The 23,509-nt window shown below is 44.9% G+C and overlaps 1 protein-coding gene across 5 annotated transcripts in view; it reads right to left on the bottom strand.

Annotated features, from left to right (window-relative positions):
• The window catches only part of LOC118359256 (SRSF protein kinase 2), a 109,989-nt gene that overhangs the window by 56,379 nt on the left and 30,101 nt on the right, over positions 1-23,509 (bottom strand). Inside the window, exon 1 of one of the 5 annotated variants that reach the window (XM_035737681.2) lies at positions 19,544-20,170. The exons of the other annotated variants lie outside the window; for them this stretch is intronic. Coding sequence (XP_035593574.1) covers positions 19,544-19,581 — 38 coding nt within the window. The 5' untranslated portion in view covers positions 19,582-20,170. Of the gene's footprint in view, positions 1-19,543; positions 20,171-23,509 lie in introns of those variants that run through there. 5 annotated transcript variants of the gene reach the window in all.

Raw genomic sequence — 23,509 nt, 5'->3', positions numbered from 1 at the left:
CAGAGAGTGAGAGAGGGATGCCAAGAGAGGGATGCTGCAGAAACAGAGTGAGAGAGGGAAGCCAAGAGAGGGATGCTGCAGAAACAGAGTGAGAGAGGGAAGCCAAGAGAGGGATGCTGCAGAAACAGAGTGAGAGAGGGAAGCCAAGAGAGGGATGCTGCAGACACAGAGAGTGAGAGAGAGAAGCCAAGAGAGGGATGCTGCAGACACAGAGTGAGAGAGGGAAGCCAAGGGAGGAATGCTGCAGACACAGAGAGTGAGAGAGGGAAGCCAAGAGAGGGATGCTGCAGACACAGAGTGAGAGAGGGAAGCCAAGAGAGGGATGCTGCAGAAACAGAGTGAGAGAAACAAAGAGGGGATCGGGACCAAGCATTGGGGCTAATGGGGTCCGGCATACGCCCTTGCTAGTCGCTGGCACTACAGTATATCATGCTTCATTAGTTGCTATGCTATTGTGGCATATCAGGTAGGTAGGCTAGTTGAGAACAAGTTCTCATTTACAACTGCGACCAGGCCAAGATAAAGCATAGCAGTGTGAACAGACAACAACACAGACTTACACATGGAGTAAACAATAAACAAGTCAATAACACAGTAGAAAAAAAGAAAAAGTCTATATACATTGTGTGCAAAAGGCATGAGGAGGTAGGCAAATAATTACAATTTAGCAGATTAACACTGGAGTGATAAATGATCAGATGGTCATGTACAGGTAGAGATACTGGTGTGCAAAAGAGCAGAAAATTAAATAAATAAAAACAGTATGGGGATGAGGTAGGTAAATTGGGTGGGCTATTTACCGATAGACTATGTACAGCTGCAGTGATCAGTTAGCTGCTCAGATAGCTGATGTTTAAAGTTGGTGAGGGAGATAAAAGTCTCCAACTTCAGCGATTTTTGCAATTCGTTCCAGTCACAGGCAGCAGAGAACTGGAAGGAAAGGCGGCCAAATGAGGTGTTGGCTTTAGGGATGATCAGTGAGATACACCTGCTGGAGCGCGTGCTACGGGTGGGTGTTGCCATCATGACCAGTGAACTGAGATAAGGCGGAGCGTTACCTAGCATGGACTTGTAGATGACCTGGAGCCAGTGGATCTGGCGACGAATATGTAGCGAGGGCCAGCCGACGAGAGCATACAGGTCGCAGTGGTGGGTGGTATAAGGTGCTTTAGTAACAAAGCGGATGGCACTGTGATAAACTGCATCCAGTTTGCTGAGTAGAGTATTGGAAGCTATTTTGTAGATGACATCGCCGAAGTCGAGGATCGGTAGGATAGTCAGTTTACTAGGGTAAGTTTGGCGGCGTGAGTGAAGGAGGCTTTGTTGCGGAATAGAAAGCCGACTCTAGATTTGATTTTAGATTGGAGATGTTTGATATGAGTCTGGAAGGAGAGTTTACAGTCTAGCCAGACACCTAGGTACTTATAGATGTCCACGTATTCTAGGTCGGAAGCATCCAGGGTGGTGATGCTAGTCGGGCGTGCGGGTGCAGGCAGCGAACGGTTGACTAGCGTTTAAGAGCAGTTGGAGGCCACGGAAGGAGTGTTGTATGGCATTGAAGCTCGTTTGGAGGTTAGATAGCACAGTGTCCAAGGACGGGCCAGAAGTATACAGAATGGTGTCGTCTGCGTAGAGGTGGATCAGGGAATCGCCCGCAGCAAGAGCAACATCATTGATATATACAGAGAAAAGAGTCGGCCCGAGAATTGAACCCTGTGGCCTGGGTGTAGTGATGTAATGTGGGTCACACTGCAGGCTGAAGATGGAGGGAGAAAAGAATGGACTGTTGGTATGTGAGGGATCATGGCGGCTCCAGATGTGACTGCTGCTGCTTCTGGGCTGACTGGGCTTCATGGACGGCTGGCTGAGGTCCAATACTCTATTTCGACAGCCTCTTCTTGTCTCATTTCACTTATAATCCTATTTCAGATAAGTGGTCGAGGGCACATGAGAAGAGGGAAGTAGGCTGTTTGAGATTCTTGGGATGTGCGTTTGTCTCGGTTTCTGTCTGTGTCTGACCTTCACTGGCTATCAACTTGTGTCAGATCAATGGTGATTTGGGAAAGGAGGCTTGCTGACTAGAACCAATGCGATGTGGTCTAGGACTGTGCTGTCTGGATGTGACTGATGGTTCAAACAACCACTGTTGGTGAAGGTGGGAGGAGCTGACACCATTCTGTCTATCACTGGTGTCCCTTTGTGTGGTCTCACTCGCTCACTCACTCACTCACTCACTCACTCACTCACTCACTCACTCACTCACTCACTCACTCACAGCTCCAGTAATCACAGTAAAAACACGTTGGCTTCTCCAATCTCACGTGGGGGATACACACCACCCACTCACAACACACTAACACACCAAGGTTTCACAGAAACACACACCACCCACTCACAACATACTAACACACCAAGGTTTCACAGAAACACACACCACCCACTCACAACACACTAACACACCAAGGTTTCACCGAAACACACACTAACACACCAAGGTTTCACAGAAACACACACCACCCACTCACAATTGATCAATTTACACTGGAGTTATACATGTGCAGATGAAGATGTGCAAGTTGAAATACTGGTGTGAAAAAGAGGTAACGATGGTAACTCATAAGCACAGCAGGCATCCATTGTAGTGTTTATGATGGTAACTCATAAGCACAACAGGCATCCATTGTAGTATTTATGATGGTAACTCATAAGCACAGCAGGCATCCATTGTAGTGTTTATGATGGTAACTCATAAGCACAGCAGGCATCCATTGTAGTATTTATGATGGTAACTCATAAGCACAGCAGGCATCCATTGTAGTGTTCATTATGGTAACTCATAAGCACAGCAGGCATCCATTGTAGTATTTATGATGGTAACTCATAAGCACAGCAGGCATCCATTGTAGTATTTATGATGGTAACTCATAAGCACAGCAGGCATCCATTGTAGTGTTTATGATGGTAACTCATAAGCACAGCAGGCATCCATTGTAGTATTTATGATGGTAACTCATAAGCACAGCAGGCATCCATTGTAGTGTTTATGATGGTAACTCATAAGCACAGCAGGCATCCATTGTAGTATTTATGATGGTAACTCATAAGCACAACAGACATCCATTGTAGTATTTATGATGGTAACTCATAAGCACAGCAGGCATCCATTGTAGTATTTATGATGGTAACTCATAAGCACAACAGACATCCATTGTAGTATTTATGATGGTAACTCATAAGCACAACAGGCATCCATTGTAGTATTTATGATGGTAACTCATAAGCACAGCAGGCATCCATTGTAGTATTTATGATGGTAACTCATAAGCACAACAGACATCCATTGTAGTATTTATGATGGTAACTCATAAGCACAGCAGGCATCCATTGTAGTATTTATGATGGTAACTCATAAGCACAACAGGCATCCATTGTAGTATTTATGATGGTAACTCATAAGCACAGCAGGCATCCATTGTAGTATTTATGATGGTAACTCATAAGCACAACAGACATCCATTGTAGTATTTATGATGGTAACTCATAAGCACAGCAGGCATCCATTGTAGTATTTATGATGGTAACTCATAAGCACAGCAGGTATCCATTGTAGTGTTTATGATGGTAACTCATAAGCACAACAGGTATCCATTGTATTGTTTATTATGGTAACTCATAAGCACAACAGGTATCCATTGTATTGTTTATTATGGTAACTCATAAGCACAGCAGGTATCCATTGTATTGTTTATTATGGTAACTCATAAGCACAGCAGGTATCCATTGTAGTATTTATGATGGTAACTCATAAGCATAGCAGGCATCCATTGTAGTGTTTATTGTGGTCACTCATAAGCACAACAGGCATCCATTGTAGTGTTTATGATGGTAACTCATAAGCACAACAGGCATCCATTGTAGTGTTTATGATGGTAACTCATAAGCACAGCAGGCATCCATTTGGTGTTCATTATGGTAACTCATAAGCACAGCAGGTATCCATTGTAGTATTTATGATGGTAACTCATAAGCACAACAGGCATCCATTTGGTGTTCATTATGGTAACTCATAAGCACAGCAGGCATCCATTGTAGTATTTATGATGGTAACTCATAAGCACAGCAGGTATCCATTGTAGTATTTATGATGGTAACTCATAAGCACAACAGGCATCCATTGTAGTGTTTATGATGGTAACTCATAAGCATAGCAGGCATCCATTGTAGTGTTTATTGTGGTCACTCATAAGCACAACAGGCATCCATTGTAGTGTTTATGATGGTAACTCATAAGCACAGCAGGCATCCATTTGGTGTTCATTATGGTAACTCATAAGCACAGCAGGCATCCATTGTATTGTTTATTATGGTAACTCATAAGCACAGCAGGCATCCATTGTATTGTTCATTATGGTAACTCATAAGCACAGCAGGTATCCATTGTATTGTTTATTATGGTAACTCATAAGCACAGCAGGCATCCATTGTATTGTTCATTATGGTAACTCATAAGCACAGCAGGTATCCATTGTAATATTTATGATGGTAACTCATAAGCACAACAGGTATCCATTGTAGTATTTATGATGGTAACTCATAAGCACAGCAGGCATCCATTGTAGTGTTTATGATGGTAACTCATAAGCACAGCTGTCATCCATTGTAGTATTTATGATGGTAACTCATAAGCACAGCAGGTATCCATTGTAATATTTATGATGGTAACTCATAAGCACAACAGGTATCCATTGTAGTGTTTATGATGGTAACTCATAAGCACAACAGGTATCCATTGTAGTGTTTATGATGGTAACTCATAAGCACAGCAGGCATCCATTGTAGTATTTATGATGGTAACTCATAAGCACAGCAGGTATCCATTGTAGTGTTTATGATGGTAACTCATAAGCACAACAGGTATCCATTGTAGTATTTATGATGGTAACTCATAAGCACAGCAGGCATCCATTGTAGTGTTTATTGTGGTAACTAATAAGCATAGCAGGCATTGATATGGGAGTGCCCATGTTGTCCCGTCCACAAAGCAGGTATTTAATAATGTTACCTCATCAGGACAGCGTCATGTCTCTCCTCCTCTTTGCCCTTAGCAGGTGTGCAGAATGTCATTCTCCTATTAACTTCAGCCAATGAGCATGGCACTAAGGCAATTCCACCACGCTTGCTGATTCATCTCTGGGCTCACTCATTAATCACTTCTCCCTCCGTCATCCGATGGCTACATCTAGGGGACTATTTATGTCAACTCACGCCTTGTCTCATACTTTATGTTTTTCAGCAACAGTCTTCCAACGACCTTCCACCTCCCCACCAGCAGCATAATAACCTGAAGGCTCGTCATCGGAACCCCGTTCTCCAAACTATTCAATAAACGTCCTTATCATATTCTGTTTCGGATGTAAATTACGCACACACACACACACACACACACACACACACACACACACACACACACACACACACACACACACACACACACACACACACACACACACACACACACACACACACACACACACACACACACACACACACACACACACACACAGATCTCAGAGCATGAAACACAGTAGACTAGAGAGCTACCAGTGTCATTCACACAGTAACAAACATCAATCATATACATTTATTCAGAGGAATAGCATACTGTAAAATCAAGGTCCAGCTGCTTGGCTGTGTGACATATACAGAGATGTATACCCTGTAAGCTCAGTGGCTGACAGAACCTTTCACCGAGGCTGCAGGCTTTATACAACGGCTCTAATCATAAATACTGACTGGTTAAAACCGCATTCCAGCTGGTGTCTATTCCACATGTTAGCACCGGCAAAATCTATGACGATAAATTGCCTATTCACTCTGTTCCATCTGACTGCGCAATCCACTGTCTCATCAGCCCAGCCAGGCTATTTATGTACTTAATCTCCACTATAAAAGTAATCTAGACATTATCTCATGTTTCTTTTAGACTAACATTTAATTTTCAACAGTGGAGAATTGTATAAACCTTGCAGTCTGTCTCTCCAACATTTGCAACATTGTTTCAATATTCAAATTCAATCTCCAGCTGTTCCATAGTAATGAACGTGTCGGGACTAGACAGGTAGCATTTCTCAGCCGGTCGAAATCATGAATCAGCTGGCATCATTTTTATGGATATAGTTGAAAAAAGGTCAAATGAAACACAGCTAATTTGCAGTCTTTCCTGCTTCAGTTTGAAGTGATTGTGTTACTGTAGCTGTGTTGTTGGCTAGCTCCTCTGAACAACAGTGTCCTGACGAATGAGCACATTTTCTATGTCAGGTGAAATCGCGCCTCATTAGATCATTGTTATGGATGCATCCCGATAAATGTCACTAGAAAACAGCTTAAACAAATGGAGCTACTTCGCTCATTATTCTGGCTGCTCTTTTTCACGTGACTGGAAGTTAGACGTAGTTGGCTATCTAGTAAGCAAGGGATAAGAACGTTGCCAGCCAGTAGAACAAATGACTGGGATGTGTCTATGGATACAGAACAAAAAGACTGAACAGGGCAGCGTCTCTAGCAACCCTAGATTTGTGTCAGGACTATATCTTGTGGAAGGATGACCTAGAAGGAATAAATTAATTTGTTTTTAATGAAAATATGTCAATCATTTTAATATGTTGGTAACCCATTGTATAAAAGTGATAATGCCCGAGAAGCCGGTGTTTGGAGGATATTGTCACGCTCTGGTCGAAGTAATGTATGTTTGTCTTCATTTATTTGGTCAGGCCAGGGTGTGACATGGGTTATTGTGGTGCATTTTTGTCATGGGGTTTTTGTGGGGTGTCGAGCATAGTCTATGGCTGCCTGAGGCGGTTCTCAATCAGAGTCAGGTGATTATCGTCGTCTCTGATTGGGAACCATATTTAGGCAGCCATATTCTTAGAGTATTTCGTGGGTGATTGTTCCTGTCTCTGTGTTAGTTTGCACCAGATAGGCTCGGTCACTTTGGTTTTTCTTTTTTCCTTGTTTTGGAAGAGAAGAGAACGAGCGTCATTCTCCTTGTGGAGATGGTGCTAAATACATCAACACGGTCGGTCCCTGGGGTTGGGCTGGCCAACACGATTCGGTTTGCTTGGAAGGAAAAGGAGTTGGAGCCTTTAGGACGGGAAACTTTTGGAAGGATAATATTGATGGGGATTCTAAAGCTGACGGTGAAGGACGTGTTTTGTTTCCAAGGCAACTCGTTGGAGGGAGCATACGACGTGGCACTACATACAGAGGAGAAACACGATGATATCCTGAGAAGGGCAAGAGCAGTGGGAGGTGAGAGGCCGATGAGCCACTATGAAATAACAAGCCTGGCGAAGAATAACTTTAGGGTTGTAACTGTCAACATTTACAACCCTTACGTTAAGGACGAAGAGGTGAGGGCTTTTCTGGGGAGATACATGGATAACGTCTCCTCAGCAAGGCACCTCAAAGACTCCCTTGGGTTTTGGAATGGGAGGAGAGGCTTCCAGGCCCTCCTCAGAGAGGACCCAAAGGGACATGGTGGCTACCTCCATCCTCCTGCTATGTTCTCCCTAGGGGCTGACAGGGGGACGTTGTTTTATGCACGTCAGCCCCCATTTTGCAGGCGCTGTATGGCCTACGGACACATATTCGCCTCGTGCAGCACAAGAAAATGCAGATTTTGTGGATCTGAGGAACACGAGGCGAGGGATTGTGACAAGCCTAAGACGTGCCATGGGTGTGGCTCGTCAGCACACCTGTGGCGGGGGTGCCCGGCCCGTCAGAGGTCATATGCGTCTGCGGCTGGGGGGGGAGCAGGAGCGGGGGATGGGGGAAGAAGAGGAGGGGAAGGAAGCACGCCTCATGACCAGAGTACAGGAGGGTGGTATCTCTCCACTGCCGCCATCACCAAAGAAGAGTATGAAGAGGAGGGTGCGATTGGCCGACAGTGAGAGGGAGGGGATGGCCAAGAGAGTGATGGGGGTGGGAGAAACCTCTGGGTTGCTGCTGGTTTCCCCAGGCCCTCAACTTCTGTTGGGTGGGGACACACCTAACAAGACTCAGGACTGGGTACAGGAGGAGGTGGGGAGTTTTTTGTTTGGGGACTCAGCCTCCCCGATTTTTTTCCAAACCAGCTGCAGCACTGGGGAGGGGGAGGAGTGTGGGGGTAGACCCAGGGTGCAGGGCAGGGTGCGGAGCCAAACACTATTCCTGCATCCTGGGTTGGTGAGATGGAGGAAGAGGGGGGGATGTCGGGAGTACGGATGGTGTTCCCGGTAGATATGGAGCAGGGGAGCATCGGGTGAGTCTCCTGTTTTTGTTTTTTTCTGTCTGGGTTTAGAATTTGAGTGTATTACATGTTTTTATTTTTTTATGGGGTCTAATTTTACTTTTGTTAGTTTAAATGTAAGGGGTTTAAGGGATTTTGTTAAGAGGAGGGCGGTTTTTAGTTATTTGGATGTGTGTGTTTGGGTGTGGGGTTTGATTTTTGTTTTTTACAGGAGGTTCACCTGAGGGATGGAGGGGATGTTAGTAGGTTTAAGAGGGAGTGGGACAAGGGGGAGTCGGTTTGGGGTATTGGGGGGGTGCACTCATCGGGGGTAGGGATTTTGTGTGGGCACAGGGAGGTAAAAGTGGAGGATTCTTTTGTGGTAATGCAGGGGAGGGTTATAGGGGTGGATGTCACGATAAGGGATTGTAAATTTAGATTAGTGGTGGTGTATGGGCCACAGGTGGTGGCAGACAGGAGGGAGATGGCCCTGTGTGTCACAAATAGGAAATTAGTGATAGGGGGGATTTTAATACAGATTTAGGAATGGGGGGGATAGCAGTGCAGGCGCCATTGCCGGGCTAATGGCTTGCCATGGTCTGGTAGATGGTGGTCTGCACACTACTCCGAAAATGGCCGGTCCTACATGGCGCAACTCCAGGGGGGTTGAGCGGAGGCTCGACTATATTTTTGTACCCAGGTCTTTGGGTAAGTTGTCTGGGCGGCTGTTGCCTGTTTTCTTTTCGGATCACGACGGGGTGCTCCTGCGGGTGGGGTTGCCAGTCTGCCTCTTTGGTAGGGGGTACTGGAAGTTAGATCGGGATGTGCTGGAGGAGCAGGCTTTTGTTGACGGGTTTTATGCTTTCTTGAAGGCCATCCTTGAGACGGGGGTCCCGGGGGGATCAATGGCTGTTGGTGTGCTGTCACTTTTATATAAGAAGGGGGAAGTAACAGACCTTGGCAACTGGCGGCCGTTGACCATGATGTGTGTAGATTACAAGCTACTTGCAAAGGTTTTAGCAGACCGGTTGCGCACAGCCCTTCCCTACGTCGTCCATGAGGATCAGACGTGCGGGGTAGAGGGCCGCTCTATTAGATGGAACCTACAGTTAATCAGGGACTCCATCACTTGGGTTGAAGATAGAGGACTGCCTTTAATGGTAGCAGCGCTCGATCAGGCGAAAGCCTTTGATCGCGTGAATAGATCCTTTTTATTCAGAGTGTTAGGTCGATTAGGATTTGGGGAGAAGTTCATAGGATGGATTCGTACATTATATATCGGAGCGGGGTGCCGAGTTAGTGTAAATAGTCACTTGGGTGATGTTTTTGACCTCTCGTCTGGGGTCAGGCAGGGATGCCCACTCTCGGCTCTCCTCTTCGTTCTGTACATGGAGCCTCTGGGGGCTGCCATTAGGGCAGACACAGGGGTGGAAGGCTTGCTGATCCCTGGAAGTGGTGGGCTGCGTGTTAAGATGACGCAGTACGCAGGCGACACTTCCTTGCTGCTGTGCAAGGACTCGTGCAGGACAAGGTCCCTTGCCATCTTTGGGGATTTCACCCGAGCGTCGGGAGCAGTTCTGAACCATGCAAAGTCTTCCGTCAAGTTTTTCGGAAGATGGCGCGGTAGAACGGTTGTGCCTGGGGGGTTATCTCTCTGTGAGGGGGCTCTGAGGATTCTCGGGGTCCATTTTGAGACCTCCGGCTCAGCGACGCTAAACTGGAACATGCGTATCGCAGTGGTACAGAGGAAGCTAGCAATGTGGAAGGCTAGGTATTTGTCTTTTATGGGCAAAGTCCTGGTCCTAAAGGTGGCGACCCATTGCCGGCTTGTCTGAGGAGGCCTCTAGTGAGGCTTGTGTTTCAGTTTATGTGGAGTGGCAGGTGCGAGTGGGTCGCCGGGGCACGCATGATCTGTCCCATCGGGGAGGGAGGTAGGGGGGTACCACATTTCCCCCTCAAGCTGGACACAATTTTTGTTTCTTTCTTGTTAACGGAGATTGCTCAGCCAGTGATACACCCGTCCGGTTACCTCCTGCGGGTGTTCTTCTCGTATCAGGCGAGAAGCGTAATGGTGTGGTCTAACACGGGTCCTCGGGCGGAACAGCTGCCGTGGCACTTTGGTCATGCGGCCAAGTGGCTGCGTGCGCACCCTGAGGTTGAAGTTGCCCGAGTAGGTTTAGATCACAGGCACCTGTACGAGGAGGTCAGAAAGGCAGGGAGTCCGGCGCCTGTAGTGGGCATCTCGGAAGTGGTCTGGGAGGGAGTGCAGGCGCGGGGTCTGGACAACAGGCTCAAGGACCTGAATTGGTTGAGCCTCCATAAGTGCTTGCCAGTACGTTCCATCATGTACCGGTATAGTTTGGTGCAATCCCCCACCTGTCCAAGATCCTCTTGTGGCAGGGAGGAGACTGTGCGCCATGTCTTTTGGGACTGTGCCTTTGCCGGAGTAGTATGGGCTAGGGCACGGGTGTTGTTAGGTTTGGTAAAGGGGGATTTTGTATTGACGTGGGCCAGGTTAGAGAGAGGTGTAGGGAGAGTGAGAGGGACGGATAGGGACAGGTTTCTGCTCTGGCTTCTCATGAGTCTCTTTAAACGGGGGCTGTGGGAAGCAAGGCAGAACATGGTGAAGACAGGGAGAGATTGGGGGGTGGAAGGGATAGTGAGGAGGGTGGAAGGAGATTTGAGGGGGAGGATGAAGAGGGAGGAGAGGAAGTGGGGGCAGCATGCTGCTCGGGAGAGGTGGAAGGGGGGTTTAGGGCTGGGTGTCATTTAGATTTGTAAGGGGATAATTAGGGACGGGGAGATAGGGAAAGGTATTTTGTAGGGTGACGGGGAGGGAAGATGCTCCCCTGAGGTTTTGTTTGGGGTTTATGTTTAGTTGAATTAGTTTAATTAAAATACCATTATTTGAGTATGTATAAAAATTATGTGTTGTAAAGAATGAATGGTATTGAAGATAATAAATGATTTTTTATAAAAAATGTAAAAAAGATAGGCTGTATAGGTTTTCACATTCCGTTTGTTGTTTTTTGTATTGTTCGTGTTTTCATCGTAATAAACATGTATGGAAATTACCACGCTGCATTTTGGTCCGACTCTCTTTCGACGGAGGAAAACCGTAACAGATGTATTACTGTTACTTAAGTAATGAGGTAACCCACAGACAACACTAATGACAGACATCTATCTCTCTACTGTATCTGCCTCTCTATTTCTCACTCTTTAGCTTTCTCTCTCTCTCTGTCTCCTTCTCTCTGTCTCTTTAGCTTTCTCTCTCTCTCTGTCTCCTTCTCTCTGTCTCTTTAGCTTTCTCTCTCTCTCTGTCTCCTTCTCTCTGTCTCTTTAGCTTTCTCTCTCTCTCTGTCTCCTCTCTGTCTCTTTAGCTTTCTCTCTCTCTCTGTCTCCTTCTCTCTGTCTCTTTAGCTTTCTCTCTCTCTCTGTCTCCTTCTCTCTGTCTCTTTTGCTTTCTCTCTCTCTCTGTCTCCTTCTCTCTGTCTCTTTAGCTTTCTCTCTCTCTCTGTCTCCTTCTCTCTGTCTCTTTAGCTTTCTCTCTCTCTCTGTCGCCTTCTCTCTGTCTCTTTTGCTTTCTCTCTCTCTCTGTCTCCTTCTCTCTGTCTCTTTAGCTTTCTCTCTCTCTCTGTCTCTTTAGCTTTCTCTCTCTCTGTCTCCTTCTCTCTGTCTCTTTAGCTTTCTCTCTCTCTCTGTCTCCTTCTCTCTCTCTTTTGCTTTCTCTCTCTGTCTCCTTCTCTGTCTCTTTAGCTTTCTCTCTCTGTCTCCTTCTCTCTCTTTAGCCTTCTCTCTCTCTCTCTGTCTCCTCTCTGTCTCTTTAGCTTTCTCTCTCTCTCTCTCTCTGTCTCCCTCTCTGTCTCTTTAGCTTTCTCTCTCTCTCTGTCTCCTCTCTGTCTCTTTTGCTTTCTCTCTCTCTGTCTCCTTCTCTCTGTCTCTTTAGCTTTCTCTCTCTCTCTGTCTCCTTCTCTCTGTCTCTTTTGCTTTCTCTCTCTCTCTGTCTCCTTCTCTCTGTCTCTTTAGCTTTCTCTCTCTCTCTGTCTCCTTCTCTCTGTCTCTTTAGCTTTCTCTCTCTCTCTGTCTCCTTCTCTCTGTCTCTTTAGCTTTCTCTCTCTCTCTGTCGCCTTCTCTCTGTCTTTTGCTTTCTCTCTCTCTCTGTCTCCTTCTCTCTGTCTCTTTAGCTTTCTCTCTCTCTCTGTCTCTTTAGCTTTCTCTCTCTCTCTGTCTCCTTCTCTCTGTCTCTTTAGCTTTCTCTCTCTCTCTGTCTCCTTCTCTCTGTCTCTTTTGCTTTCTCTCTCTGTCTCCTTCTCTGTCTCTTTAGCTTTCTCTCTGTCTCCTCTCTCTTTAGCCTTCTCTCACTCTCTCTGTCTCCTCTCTGTCTCTTTAGCTTTCTCTCTCTCTCTCTCTCTCTGTCTCCCTCTCTGTCTCTTTAGCTTTCTCTCTCTGTCTCCCTCTCTGTCTCTTTAGCTTTATCTCTCTGTCTCCCTCTCTGTCTCTTTAGCTTTCTCTCTCTCTGTCTCCCTCTCTGTCTCTTTAGCTTTCTCTCTCTCTCTGTCTCCCTCTCTGTCTCTTTAGCTTTCTCTCTGTCAATTCAATTCAAGGGGCTTAATTGGCATGGGAAACGTGTTAACATTGGCAAAGCAAGTGAGGTAGATAATAGACAAAAGCGAAATAAACAATCAAAATTAACAGTAAACATTACACATACAGAAGTCTCAAAACAATAAAAACACTACAAATGTCATATATATATATATATATATATATATATATATATATATATATATATATATACAGTGTTTTAACAATGTACAAAAGGTTAAAGTACACAAGATAAAATAAATAAGCATAAATATGGGTTGTATTTACAATGGTGTTTGTTCTTCACTGGTTGCCCTTTTCTCGTGGCAACCGGTCACAAATCTTGCTGCTGTGATGGCACACTGGAATTTCACCCAGTAGATATGGGAGTTTATCAAAATTGGATTTGTTTTCGAATTCTTTGTGGATCTGTGTAATCTGAGGGAAATATGTCTCTCTAATATGGTCATACATTGGGCAGGGGCCAAATAGCATTCTAGTTTGCTCTGTTTTTTTGTTAATTCTTTCCAATGTGTCAAGTAATTATCTTTTTGTTTTCTCATGATTTGGTTGGGTCTAATTGTGCTGTTGTCCTCGGGCTCTGTAGGGTGTGTTTGTGAACAGAGCCCCAACCCCAGGACCAGCTTGCTTAGGGGACTCTTCTCCAGGTTCATCTCTCTGTAGGTGATGGCTTTGTTTTGGAAGGTTTGGGAATCGCTTCCTTTTAGGTGGTTATAGAATTTAACGTCTCTTTTCTGGATTTTGATAATTAGTGGGTATCGGCCTAATTCTGCTCTGCATGCATTATTTGGTGTTCTACGTTGTACACAGAGGATATTTTTGCAGAATTCTGCGTGCAGAGTCTCAATTTGGTGTTTGTCCCATTTTGTGAAGTCTTGGTTGGTGAGCGGACCCCAGGCCTCAACCATAAAGGGCAATGGGCTCTATGACTGATTCAAGTATTTTTTAGCCAGATCCTAATTGTTATGTTGAATTTAATGTTCCTTGTGATGGCATAGAAGGCCCTTCTCGTCTCTCAGATCGTTCACAGCTTTGTGGAAGTTACCTGTGGCTCTGATGTTTAGGCCAAGGTATGTATAGTTTTTTGTGTGCTCTAGGGCAACAGTGTCTAGATGGAATTTATATTTGTGGTCCTGGTGACTGGACCTTTTTTGGAACACCATTATTTTGGTCTTACTGAGATTTACTGTCTGTCTTCTTCTCTCTGTCTCTTGAGCTTTCTCTCTCTGCCTCTTTAGCTTTCTCTCTCTCTCTCTCTGTCTCCTTCTCTCTGCCTCTTTAGCTTTCTCTCTCTCTCTGTCTCCCTCTCTCTGACTCCTCTCTGTCTCTTTAGCTTTCTATCTCTCTCTGTCTCCTTCTCTCTGTCTCTTTAGCTTTCTCTCTAACTTTCTCCCTCTCTCTGACTCCTTCTCTGTCTGTCTCTTTCACTCTCTCTCTCTGCCTCCACTGTCTCTTTAGCTTTCTCTCTCTCTCTGTCTCTTTCGCTCTCTCTCTCTGCCTCCACTGTCTCTTTAGCTTTCTCCCTCTGTCTCCTTCTCTCTGTTTCTTTAGCTTTATCTCTCTGTCTCCTTCTCTCTGTTTCTTTAGCTTTATCTCTCTGTCTCCTTCTCTCTGTCTCTTTAGCTTTCTCCCTCTCTGTCTCCTTCTCTTTGTCTCTTTAGCTTTCTCCCTCTCTGTCTCCTTCTCCCTGTTTCTTTAGCTTTATCTCTCTGTCTCCTTCTCTCTGTCTCTTTAGCTTTATCTCTCTGTCTCCTTCTCTCTGTCTCCTTCTCTCTGTCTCTTTAGCTTTATCTCTCTGTCTCCTTCTCTCTGTTTCTTTAGCTTTATCTCTCTGTCTCCTTATCTCTGTCTCTTTAGCTTTCTCCCTCTCTGTCTCCCTCTCTCTGTCTCCTTCTCCCTGTTTCTTTAGCTTTATCTCTCTGTCTCTTTAGCTTTCTCCCTCTCTGTCTCCTTCTCTCTGTTTCTTTAGCTTTATCTCTCTGTCTTCTTCTCTCTGTTTCTTTAGCTTTATCTCTCTGTCTCCTTCTCTCTGTCTCTTTAGCTTTCTCCCTCTCTGTCTCCTTCTCTCTGTTTCTTTAGCTTTATCTCCCTGTCTTCTTCTCTCTGTTTCTTTAGCTTTATCTCTCTGTCTCCTTCTCTCTGTCTCTTTAGCTTTCTCCCTCTCTGTCTCCTTCTCTCTGTTTCTTTAGCTTTATCTCTCTCTCCTTCTCTCTGTTTCTTTATCTTTATCTCTCTGTCTCCTTCTCTCTGTCTCTTTAGCTTTCTCCCTCTGTCTCCCTCTCTCTGTTTCTTTAGCTTTATCTCTCTGTCTCCTTCTCTCTGTTTCTTTAGCTTTATCTCTCTGTCTCCTTCTCTCTGTCTCTTTAGCTTTCTCCCTCTCTGTCTCCTTCTCTCTGTTTCTTTAGCTTTATCTCTCTGTCTCCTTCTCTCTGTTTCTTTAGCTTTATCTCCCTGTCTCCTTCTCTCTGTCTCTTTAGCTTTCTCCCTCTCTGTCTCCCTCTCTCTGTCTCCTTCTCTCTGTTTCTTTAGCTTTATCTCTCTGTCTCATTCTCTCTGTTTCTTTAGCTTTATCTCTCTGTCTCCTTCTCTCTGTTTCTTTAGCTTTATCTCTCTGTCTCCTTCTCTCTGTTTCTTTAGCTTTATCTCTCTGTCTCCTTCTCTCTGTCTCTTTAGCTTTCTCCCTCTCTGTCTCCTTCTCTCTGTTTCTTTAGCTTTATCTCTCTGTCTCCTTCTCTCTGTCTCTTTAGCTTTATCTCTCTGTCTCCTTCTCTCTGTCTCCTTCTCTCTGTTTCTTTAGCTTTATCTCTCTGTCTCCTTCTCTCTGTCTCTTTAGCTTTATCTCTCTGTCTCCTTCTCTCTGTCTCCTTCTCTCTGTCTCTTTAGCTTTATCTCTCTGTCTCATTCTCTCTGTCTCTTTAGCTTTATCTCTCTGTCTCCTTCTCTCTGTCTCTTTAGGTTCCTTCCCCTCTCTGTTTCTCTTGCCACTTTTTCTCTCAAACTAGGCACTGCAGTCCAGACACAAACACCCGACCCCATCCATGTAGAACATCATGCCACCGACACCCCAGCTCAGCTGTGGACTAATACAACAGTACATTACATTTACATTATGTTATAGAACAAAGACTGCAACCAAACAACACAAACACATACTGAAACCCTCAGATGTCAAAACGCACACCCCTCCCCGACCTCCCCCAATCCCTCCCTTCCCAGCTGCATCCATCCCTGCCATGGCTCGAGGTACAGTCCATAGTAGTTCTCCCTAACCACAGATCTAGGGTCAGATTACCTGGTCACAATAATCATCATAACCATTAGGGACGAAAGAAAGATATCTGATCAAGAACCAGTTCTACCTCCTTTCCCCTGCCATGCCTCTAGTGCCATCTTACACAACAGCCGTCGTCAAAATCTGCCTGCCTGCTGCTTTAAAAAAAAGTGTCAGAGGCAGAGCACCATTACGCTCACAGATCTCCTCCTACCACACTTCTTCCATCCCTCCCTCTATCCTTCCCCTCTATCTATCCCCCATCCTAATTCACACAGAAGTAGATAGGCTGCTCCTGCTGCTGGCGTCTCAGCTAGTCAGCTCGACTGACTGATGGCTATCACAGTTTAGCTCAATCTAACTCAGCAGTGTGTGTGTGTGTGTGTGTGTGTGTGTGTGTGTGTGTGTGTGTGTGTGTGTGTGTGTGTGTGTGTGTGTGTGTGTGTGTGTGTGTGTGTGTGTGTGTGTGTGTGTATTCCTCTGGCCCAGATGGTACTTTAAAAATAAAGCAATGATACCCCAAACACAGGCCCAATATAGTGATTTGGCACAGATATCCAGATAAAGCTCTCAGATGACATGAAATAAAATATAATAATGAATAGGCCTATTGTTGATACACTTCAAATAATCTGCCCTCTTACACAAATACATTAGCCCATATAAACCTGCTCACATATTAGCATTAATACACTTGTATACCGTCTGTTGGCATAGATACTTATATTGCATTGTATATCACTGATAATGCATTAGGCATAATATAAGCCGGCTTTGTTATGACATTAACAAACACGTTCTGGATGCCGTCTTATACTGCAACAAGAGCTCATAGTTCTTTTTCGAAATTCAACGTATTATGGATGAACGCCTATTTTTGACGCATTAATTCCTCATGGTATCAGAGTTAGCTCTGCACTGTTACAGGGTTTAAAAAACAGAAATAACTCACGATGTTAACCACTTGGAATTAATGCCAAAACTGTTAAGGTTAGGGCTATGGTTTTGTTGAATGCTCTGCAAACCAACCGACCTCATACCATAATGGATACAGAAGGCATTCTGCAGCGATACGCCATCTCATCTGGTGTGCTCTTAGTAGGACTATCATTTGTTTTTCAACAGGACAATGACCACACCTCCAGGCTGTGGAAGGGAAAGTTGACCAAGAAGGAGAGTGATGGAGTGCTGCATCAGATGACCTGGCCTCCACAATCACCCAACCTCAACACAATTGAGATGGTTTAGGGTAAGTAGGAGAGCAGAGTGAAAGAAAAGCATCCAACAAGAGCTCAGCATGTGTGGGAACACCTTCACGACTTTTGGAAAATCATTCCAGGTGTAGCTGGTTAAGAGAATGCCAAGAGTGTGCAAAGCTGTCATCAAGGCAAAGGGTGGCTACTTTGAAGAATATAAAATATAAAATATAGTACCCGCAAAACACCAGTCTCAACGTCAACAGTGAAGAGGCGACTCCGGGATGCTGGCCTTCTAGGCAGAGTTCCTCTGTCCAGTCTGTGTTCTTTTGCCCATCTTAATCTCTTTTTTTATTGGCCAGTCTGAGATATGGCTTTTTCTTTGCAACTCTGCCTAGAAGGCCAGCATTCCGGAGTCGCCTCTTCACTGTTGATGTTGAGACTGGTGTTTTGCGGGAACTATTTAATGAAGCTGCCAGTTGAGGACTTGAGGCATCTGTTTCTCAAACTAGACACTCTAATGTACTTGCCCTCTTTCTCAGTTGTGCACTGGGGCCTCCCACTCTTCTTTCTATTCTGGTTAGTTTGCTCTGTTCTGTGAAGGGAGTAGTACATAGCGTTGAATGAGATCTTCAGTTTCTTGGCAAATTCTCGCATGGAATGGCCGTCATTTCTCAGAACAAGAATAGACTGACAAGTTCCAGAAGAAAGTTCTTTGTTTCTAGCCAGTTTGAGCCTGTAATCGAACCCACAAATGCTGATGCTCCAGATACTCAACTAGTCCAAAGAAGGGCAGTTTTATTGCTTCTTTAAATCAGCACAACATTTTTCAACTGTGCTAACATAATTGCAAAAGGGTTTTATAATGATCAATTACCCTTTTAAAATGAGACAGAATGCGTCTCCTTCCTGAGCGGTATGACGGCTGCGTGGTCCCATGGTGTTTAGAGTTGCGTACTATTGTTTGTACAGATGAAGGTGGTACCTTCAGGCGTTTGGAAATTGCTCCCAAGAATGAACCAGACTTGTGGAGGTCTACAATTTTTTTTCTGAGGTCTTGGCTGATTTCCTCTGGTTTTCCCAATATGTCAAGTAAAGAGGCACTGAGTTTGAATCTAGACCTTGAAATACATCCACAGGTACACCACCAATTGACTCAAATTATGTGAATTATCATATCAGAAGCTTCAACTTAGTGTATGTAAACTTCTGACCCACTGGAATTGTGATACAGTGAATTATAAGTGAAATAAACAATTGTTGGAAAAATGACTTGTGTCATGCACAAAGTAGATGTCCTAAACGACTTACCCAAACCATAGTTTGTTAACAAGAAATTTGTGGAGTGTTTGAAAAACGAGTTTTAATGACGCCAACCTAAGTGTATGTAAACTTCCGACTTCAACTGTGTACACACACACGCATACGCACACACACACGCGCACGCACAAACACGCACACACGCACACACACTCCAGAATCTGACATTGCTTGTTCTGATATTTCTTCATTTCTTAATTTACATTTGTTTAATTTGTGTGTATTGTTGTGTATTGTTGTGTATTGTAAGGTATTACTGCACTGTTGGTGTTAGAAGCATAAACATTTTGCTGCACCTGCAATAACATCTGCAATATATGTACATGAACAACAACATTTTCAGGTTTTTGGGGGATGGTTGTAGGAGGTCTGTTGTTCGGTTGTTGTCATGTGTTTTGAGATGTGCTGCTGGTGATGTGTTCGTCATTTGAAGTGTGTTTTGTCCTGCTGAGATGTGCTAGTGGCTGTGCTAATGTTGACATGTTGACAGATATGCAGATATGCTGTGCAGGAGCAGCCATCATCATACAGACAGACAGAGATGGTTTGATAGGGTGGCTATGTGTTGTTGTCTTTCCACTGGCTGTATGAACAGCTACATCAGCATGCAACAATTGACCACTGCGCCTTTTTCCTCACCGTGTCAGCACACTGCACCCTCTACAAACAATAGCAGACGACAACTGGCTAGAGATGGACAGAGATAAGGATAGACGGAGAGACAGATGGATAGAGAGAGAAGGAAGGAGGGTGGGTGGGGAGGGAGGGAGGGAAGGATATGGGGGAATTCTGGAGCAGAAGACAGAATGACAGTCAGCCAGACAAAATGCATGGTATAGAGACAGACGGACGGAGAGACAGGGGCAGGGGAGGACATGTTACCTTTCGGGGGACGAGGATTTCTCTGAGTTCATGGACATGAGCGGTGCCTGTTTGCCGCTCGCTCGCCGAGGGACGACAGAGAGACGGCAAGGAACAGGCTCTCTTTTCTCTGCTTCTCTCTCCCTTCGTTCTGTGCCGTGTGTCTGTGTAAGGGGAGGGGGGGCTGCCTCCCCTCCTCCTCCACTCTTCCTCCTTCTAGCTCTCCTCCTCTTGCTCAGAGGAGAAGAAAGGATGGAGGACAACGCTCCAAGTGTAGTAGGGGGAAAAAAACAGCTGTGGGCTGTCTGAGCAGAAATCTTGCTGCGTGTGAAGCGAGACAAGCAATGTCAGACGCCTTTCCTCAGACCCAGCTTCCTCCCTTCCTTTACCTCCTTCACCCTCTATTTCACTTTCGCTTTTTCAGAGTCGTTTTTTCACTCTCTTTCCTCGTGTTCTCTGTCCTCCTTGGTTGGTTCTTAAATGGTGATGAAATGAACACACAAGCTCCCACAGTCTCAATCCGCTTTGTCTGTTCTCCTCTTCCTTTTCACCCTCTCTCCCTTTCTCTCTCTCTCCCTCTTTCCAAAACAGCAGCAGTGCAGTAGCTGGCTCTAGCAGGCCTTCTGCAGCTCTGCACAACAACAGAGCCCAGAGCGAACTGGAACAAACCACTGCCTGACAGAGAGAGGGGGGTGGGAGGGCTGGGACCAATGGGAAACCAAACCACTTCTCCTTGAGGTCTCTCCTACCCCTCTCCCTGCGTGGTCCGGACCTCCCTCCTTCCCTCCATCCCCTTTGCCTTATTATGACATCTTGTATCTCGGGGCAACGCCACACAGATCTGACTCCCCCTCTCTCTATCTGCCATCCTCCTCTTCTCCCCCCTACTCTTTTCTCTCGTTGTCTCTCAATCCATTTTCCGATGTCTTTTCTGCCACTATGGCTGTAATGTGTATGGTTGTAATTATCTTTTCTTTCTACATTCCCTCTCTCTCCCAGCAGACGGGTATATTTCTGCATGAGAGAACAGCACAGAGAGGTAGCCAGAGGGTGTCATGACGGGGGGTCTCTCTCTGCTGTCCTCCCCCATGGCTCTACTGTCCTCCCCCATGGCTCTACTGTCCTCCCCCATGGCTCTACTGTCCTCCCTCATGGCTCTACTGTCCTCCCCCATGGCTCTACTGTCCTCCCCCATGGCTCTACTGTCCTCCCCCATGGCTCTACTGTCCTCCCTCATGGCTCTACTGTCCTCCCCCATGGCTCTACTGTCCTCCCCCATGGCTCTACTGTCCTCCCCCATGGCTCTACTGTCCTCCCCCATGGCTCTACTGTCCTTCCCCATCGCTCTACTGCCTTCCCCATCGCTCTACTTTCCTTCCCCATCACTATCTCGCTCTCTCATGCGCCGAATATAACAACCTTACCGTGAAATGCTAACTTATAAGCCTTTAACCAACAATTCGGTTTTAATAAAATAAGAGCTAAGAAAATACAAGTAAAAAAAGTAACACAATAAAATAACAATAACGAGGATACATACAGGGGGTACTGAGTCGATGTGCGGGCGTACAGGTTAGTCGAGGTAATTCAGGTAATATGTACACAACATGTAGGTAGGGGTAAAATTACTATGCACAGAAAATAAACAGCAAGTAGCAGCAGTTTAAAAAAAGGTCTATGCAAATAGTCCAGGTATGTCTGTGTGTGTGTGTGTGTGTGTGTGTGTGTGTGTGTGTGTGTTTGTGTGTGTGTGTGTGTGCATTCTGAGGTTACGGTTACTGACTAGCCACCCTCCATTTGCACACAATGGAATTGCACAAGCAGGTAAGAGTCTGTACTGTCTGTACAAACACATACCCACGGCACACACAAACTCACACACGCTGCTGAATGCATTCCATGACGAATGTATTCAAGCTTTATAAAAACATTTGGGTCAGGCAAAACCATTACCTAATGCACATGTACTTTAAAGTTCATAAAACATAGGCTACAGAGAAAGTAAAAGGCTTTCCAGTAGATATTAGCCCTGGGTGAAACCGATGATGAAAAAACCCTGGATTGCTGATGCTATGCATTGGCCAATGAGAGGCTTTGAAGCCACTGATCAGCCATTTTGGCATTCCCCAGAAGAAGCAGTCCTCCATAGGAATGAATGGAATTCTACAATTATTTAAATGAAATTCTTCAAGGACAAAATGACATGTATTTAAGTATTTTTGTTGTTGTTGTAGTGGAGACAGTAACATCAGAACTTTAAAAAAGACATACTCTTTTAAATATGTTTTGCTAACGTAATATGATTTTTTATTTTCCCAAGTGGTGAAGGTGTCTGTAATAGAATAAACGTGGCAAAAACAAGTATAGATATTAATAAATGCATTTCTATAGTTTCCAAAATCATTTTTACAACGGTGGGAGGGTGCCAAGATGGAGGCTTGGGCCTTCAACACAGCGCCCCCTGGCAGTCATCTAGTATAGCACGAGCACATGAGCACATGAACAAATGCTCTGTATGAATGAGACTAGTGTTGTGTGATGGTATGATCATTTAATGGGGAAATCCACATGCAATCCATATCTGAGGACATGCATATCTGCCTCTAAGAGTGTGAGATTTAACATGCTCAGATAAGAATCGGAAACACACACACATGCACGCACGGACACACATACACGTGCACGTTAACATACACACATACACGTGCACATTAAAACACACACACACACCATTCTATAGTGCCACACACTGCATATAACACATGTATAACACAACACACTAAAACAGGATTACATTTAAGCAAACATGAGAGCGACCCATCCAATTGTCCTCATTCTGTGTGGCTGTGGGCCAACAGGGGGGTAAATACTAAGTCACTATGCTGCCTCATAGCTGATCATCTCATTGTATTACTAATAGAGCCAAGGACTCCCCTCCACTACACACAGCTGATGGTACATATTTCCATAAAGGAGGGAAAGAACTGAGACTAAAGACCTGTCACCCATTTTAAAGAGTGACTGCCCTTAAAAAACAACGAATCCCTTTGACAACGGCCTATGTGGCATCAATAGGAGTGAGAAACATTTATTCTAGTGTGAAAATGTGGAAACTCAGAGCGTCACAACGAGTAAATGAAGGTTGGTTTTGAATGACATTTATGTCAACAAGTCATCCCCCCTTTTGCCAAGCTCCACGTGCAAACTGCCCCTCTGTCTACTTCACTTCCCTTCATTGAATGGACCTCTGTTGTTTCATCGACCCCAACCAACGCATTCAAAGGATCACGGCTGTTTGAAACTGAAAAGACCCATGCAACGCACTCTTCCAGCTCGGGTTGAAGATGGGTATATTTTGAACGTAGGCTTCCAGCAGGATGCACAGCCAACAACAATGGTTTGCATGCCATGCTGAAGGACCTCCATCATGCAGAGCAGGTGGTTGGAGGGCACTGGTCAAATCAAATAAAATTTTATTTGTCGCATACACATGGTTAGCAGATGTTAGTGCGAGTGTAGCGAAATGCTTGTGCTTCTAGTTCCGACAATGCAGTAATAACCAACAAGTAATCTAGCTAACAATTCCAAAACTACTACCTTATAGACACAAGTTTAAGGGGTTAAAGAATATGTACATAAAGATATATGAATGAGTGATGGTACAGAGCGGCATAGGCAAGATACAGTAGATGGTATTGAGTGCAGTATATACATATGAGATGAGTATGTAAACAAAGTGGCATAGTTCAAGTGGCTAGTGATATATGTATTACATAAGGATGCAGTAGATGATATAGAGTACAGTATTTACGTATACATATGAGATGAATAACGTAGGGTATGTAAACATTATATTAGGTAGCAATGTTTAAAGTGGCTAGTGATATATTTTACATCATTTCCCATCAATTCCCATTATTAAAGTGGCTGGAGTTGAGTCAGTGTGTTGGCAGCAGCCACTCAATGTTAGTGGTGGCTGTTTAACAG

Source organism: Oncorhynchus keta, chromosome 26, assembly GCF_023373465.1.
Source record: "Oncorhynchus keta strain PuntledgeMale-10-30-2019 chromosome 26, Oket_V2, whole genome shotgun sequence".
NCBI classification, from domain to species: Eukaryota; Metazoa; Chordata; class Actinopteri; order Salmoniformes; family Salmonidae; genus Oncorhynchus; species Oncorhynchus keta.
Note: the sequence above shows the minus strand (reverse complement) of the source record. Positions and strands in the feature narration are given on the sequence as shown.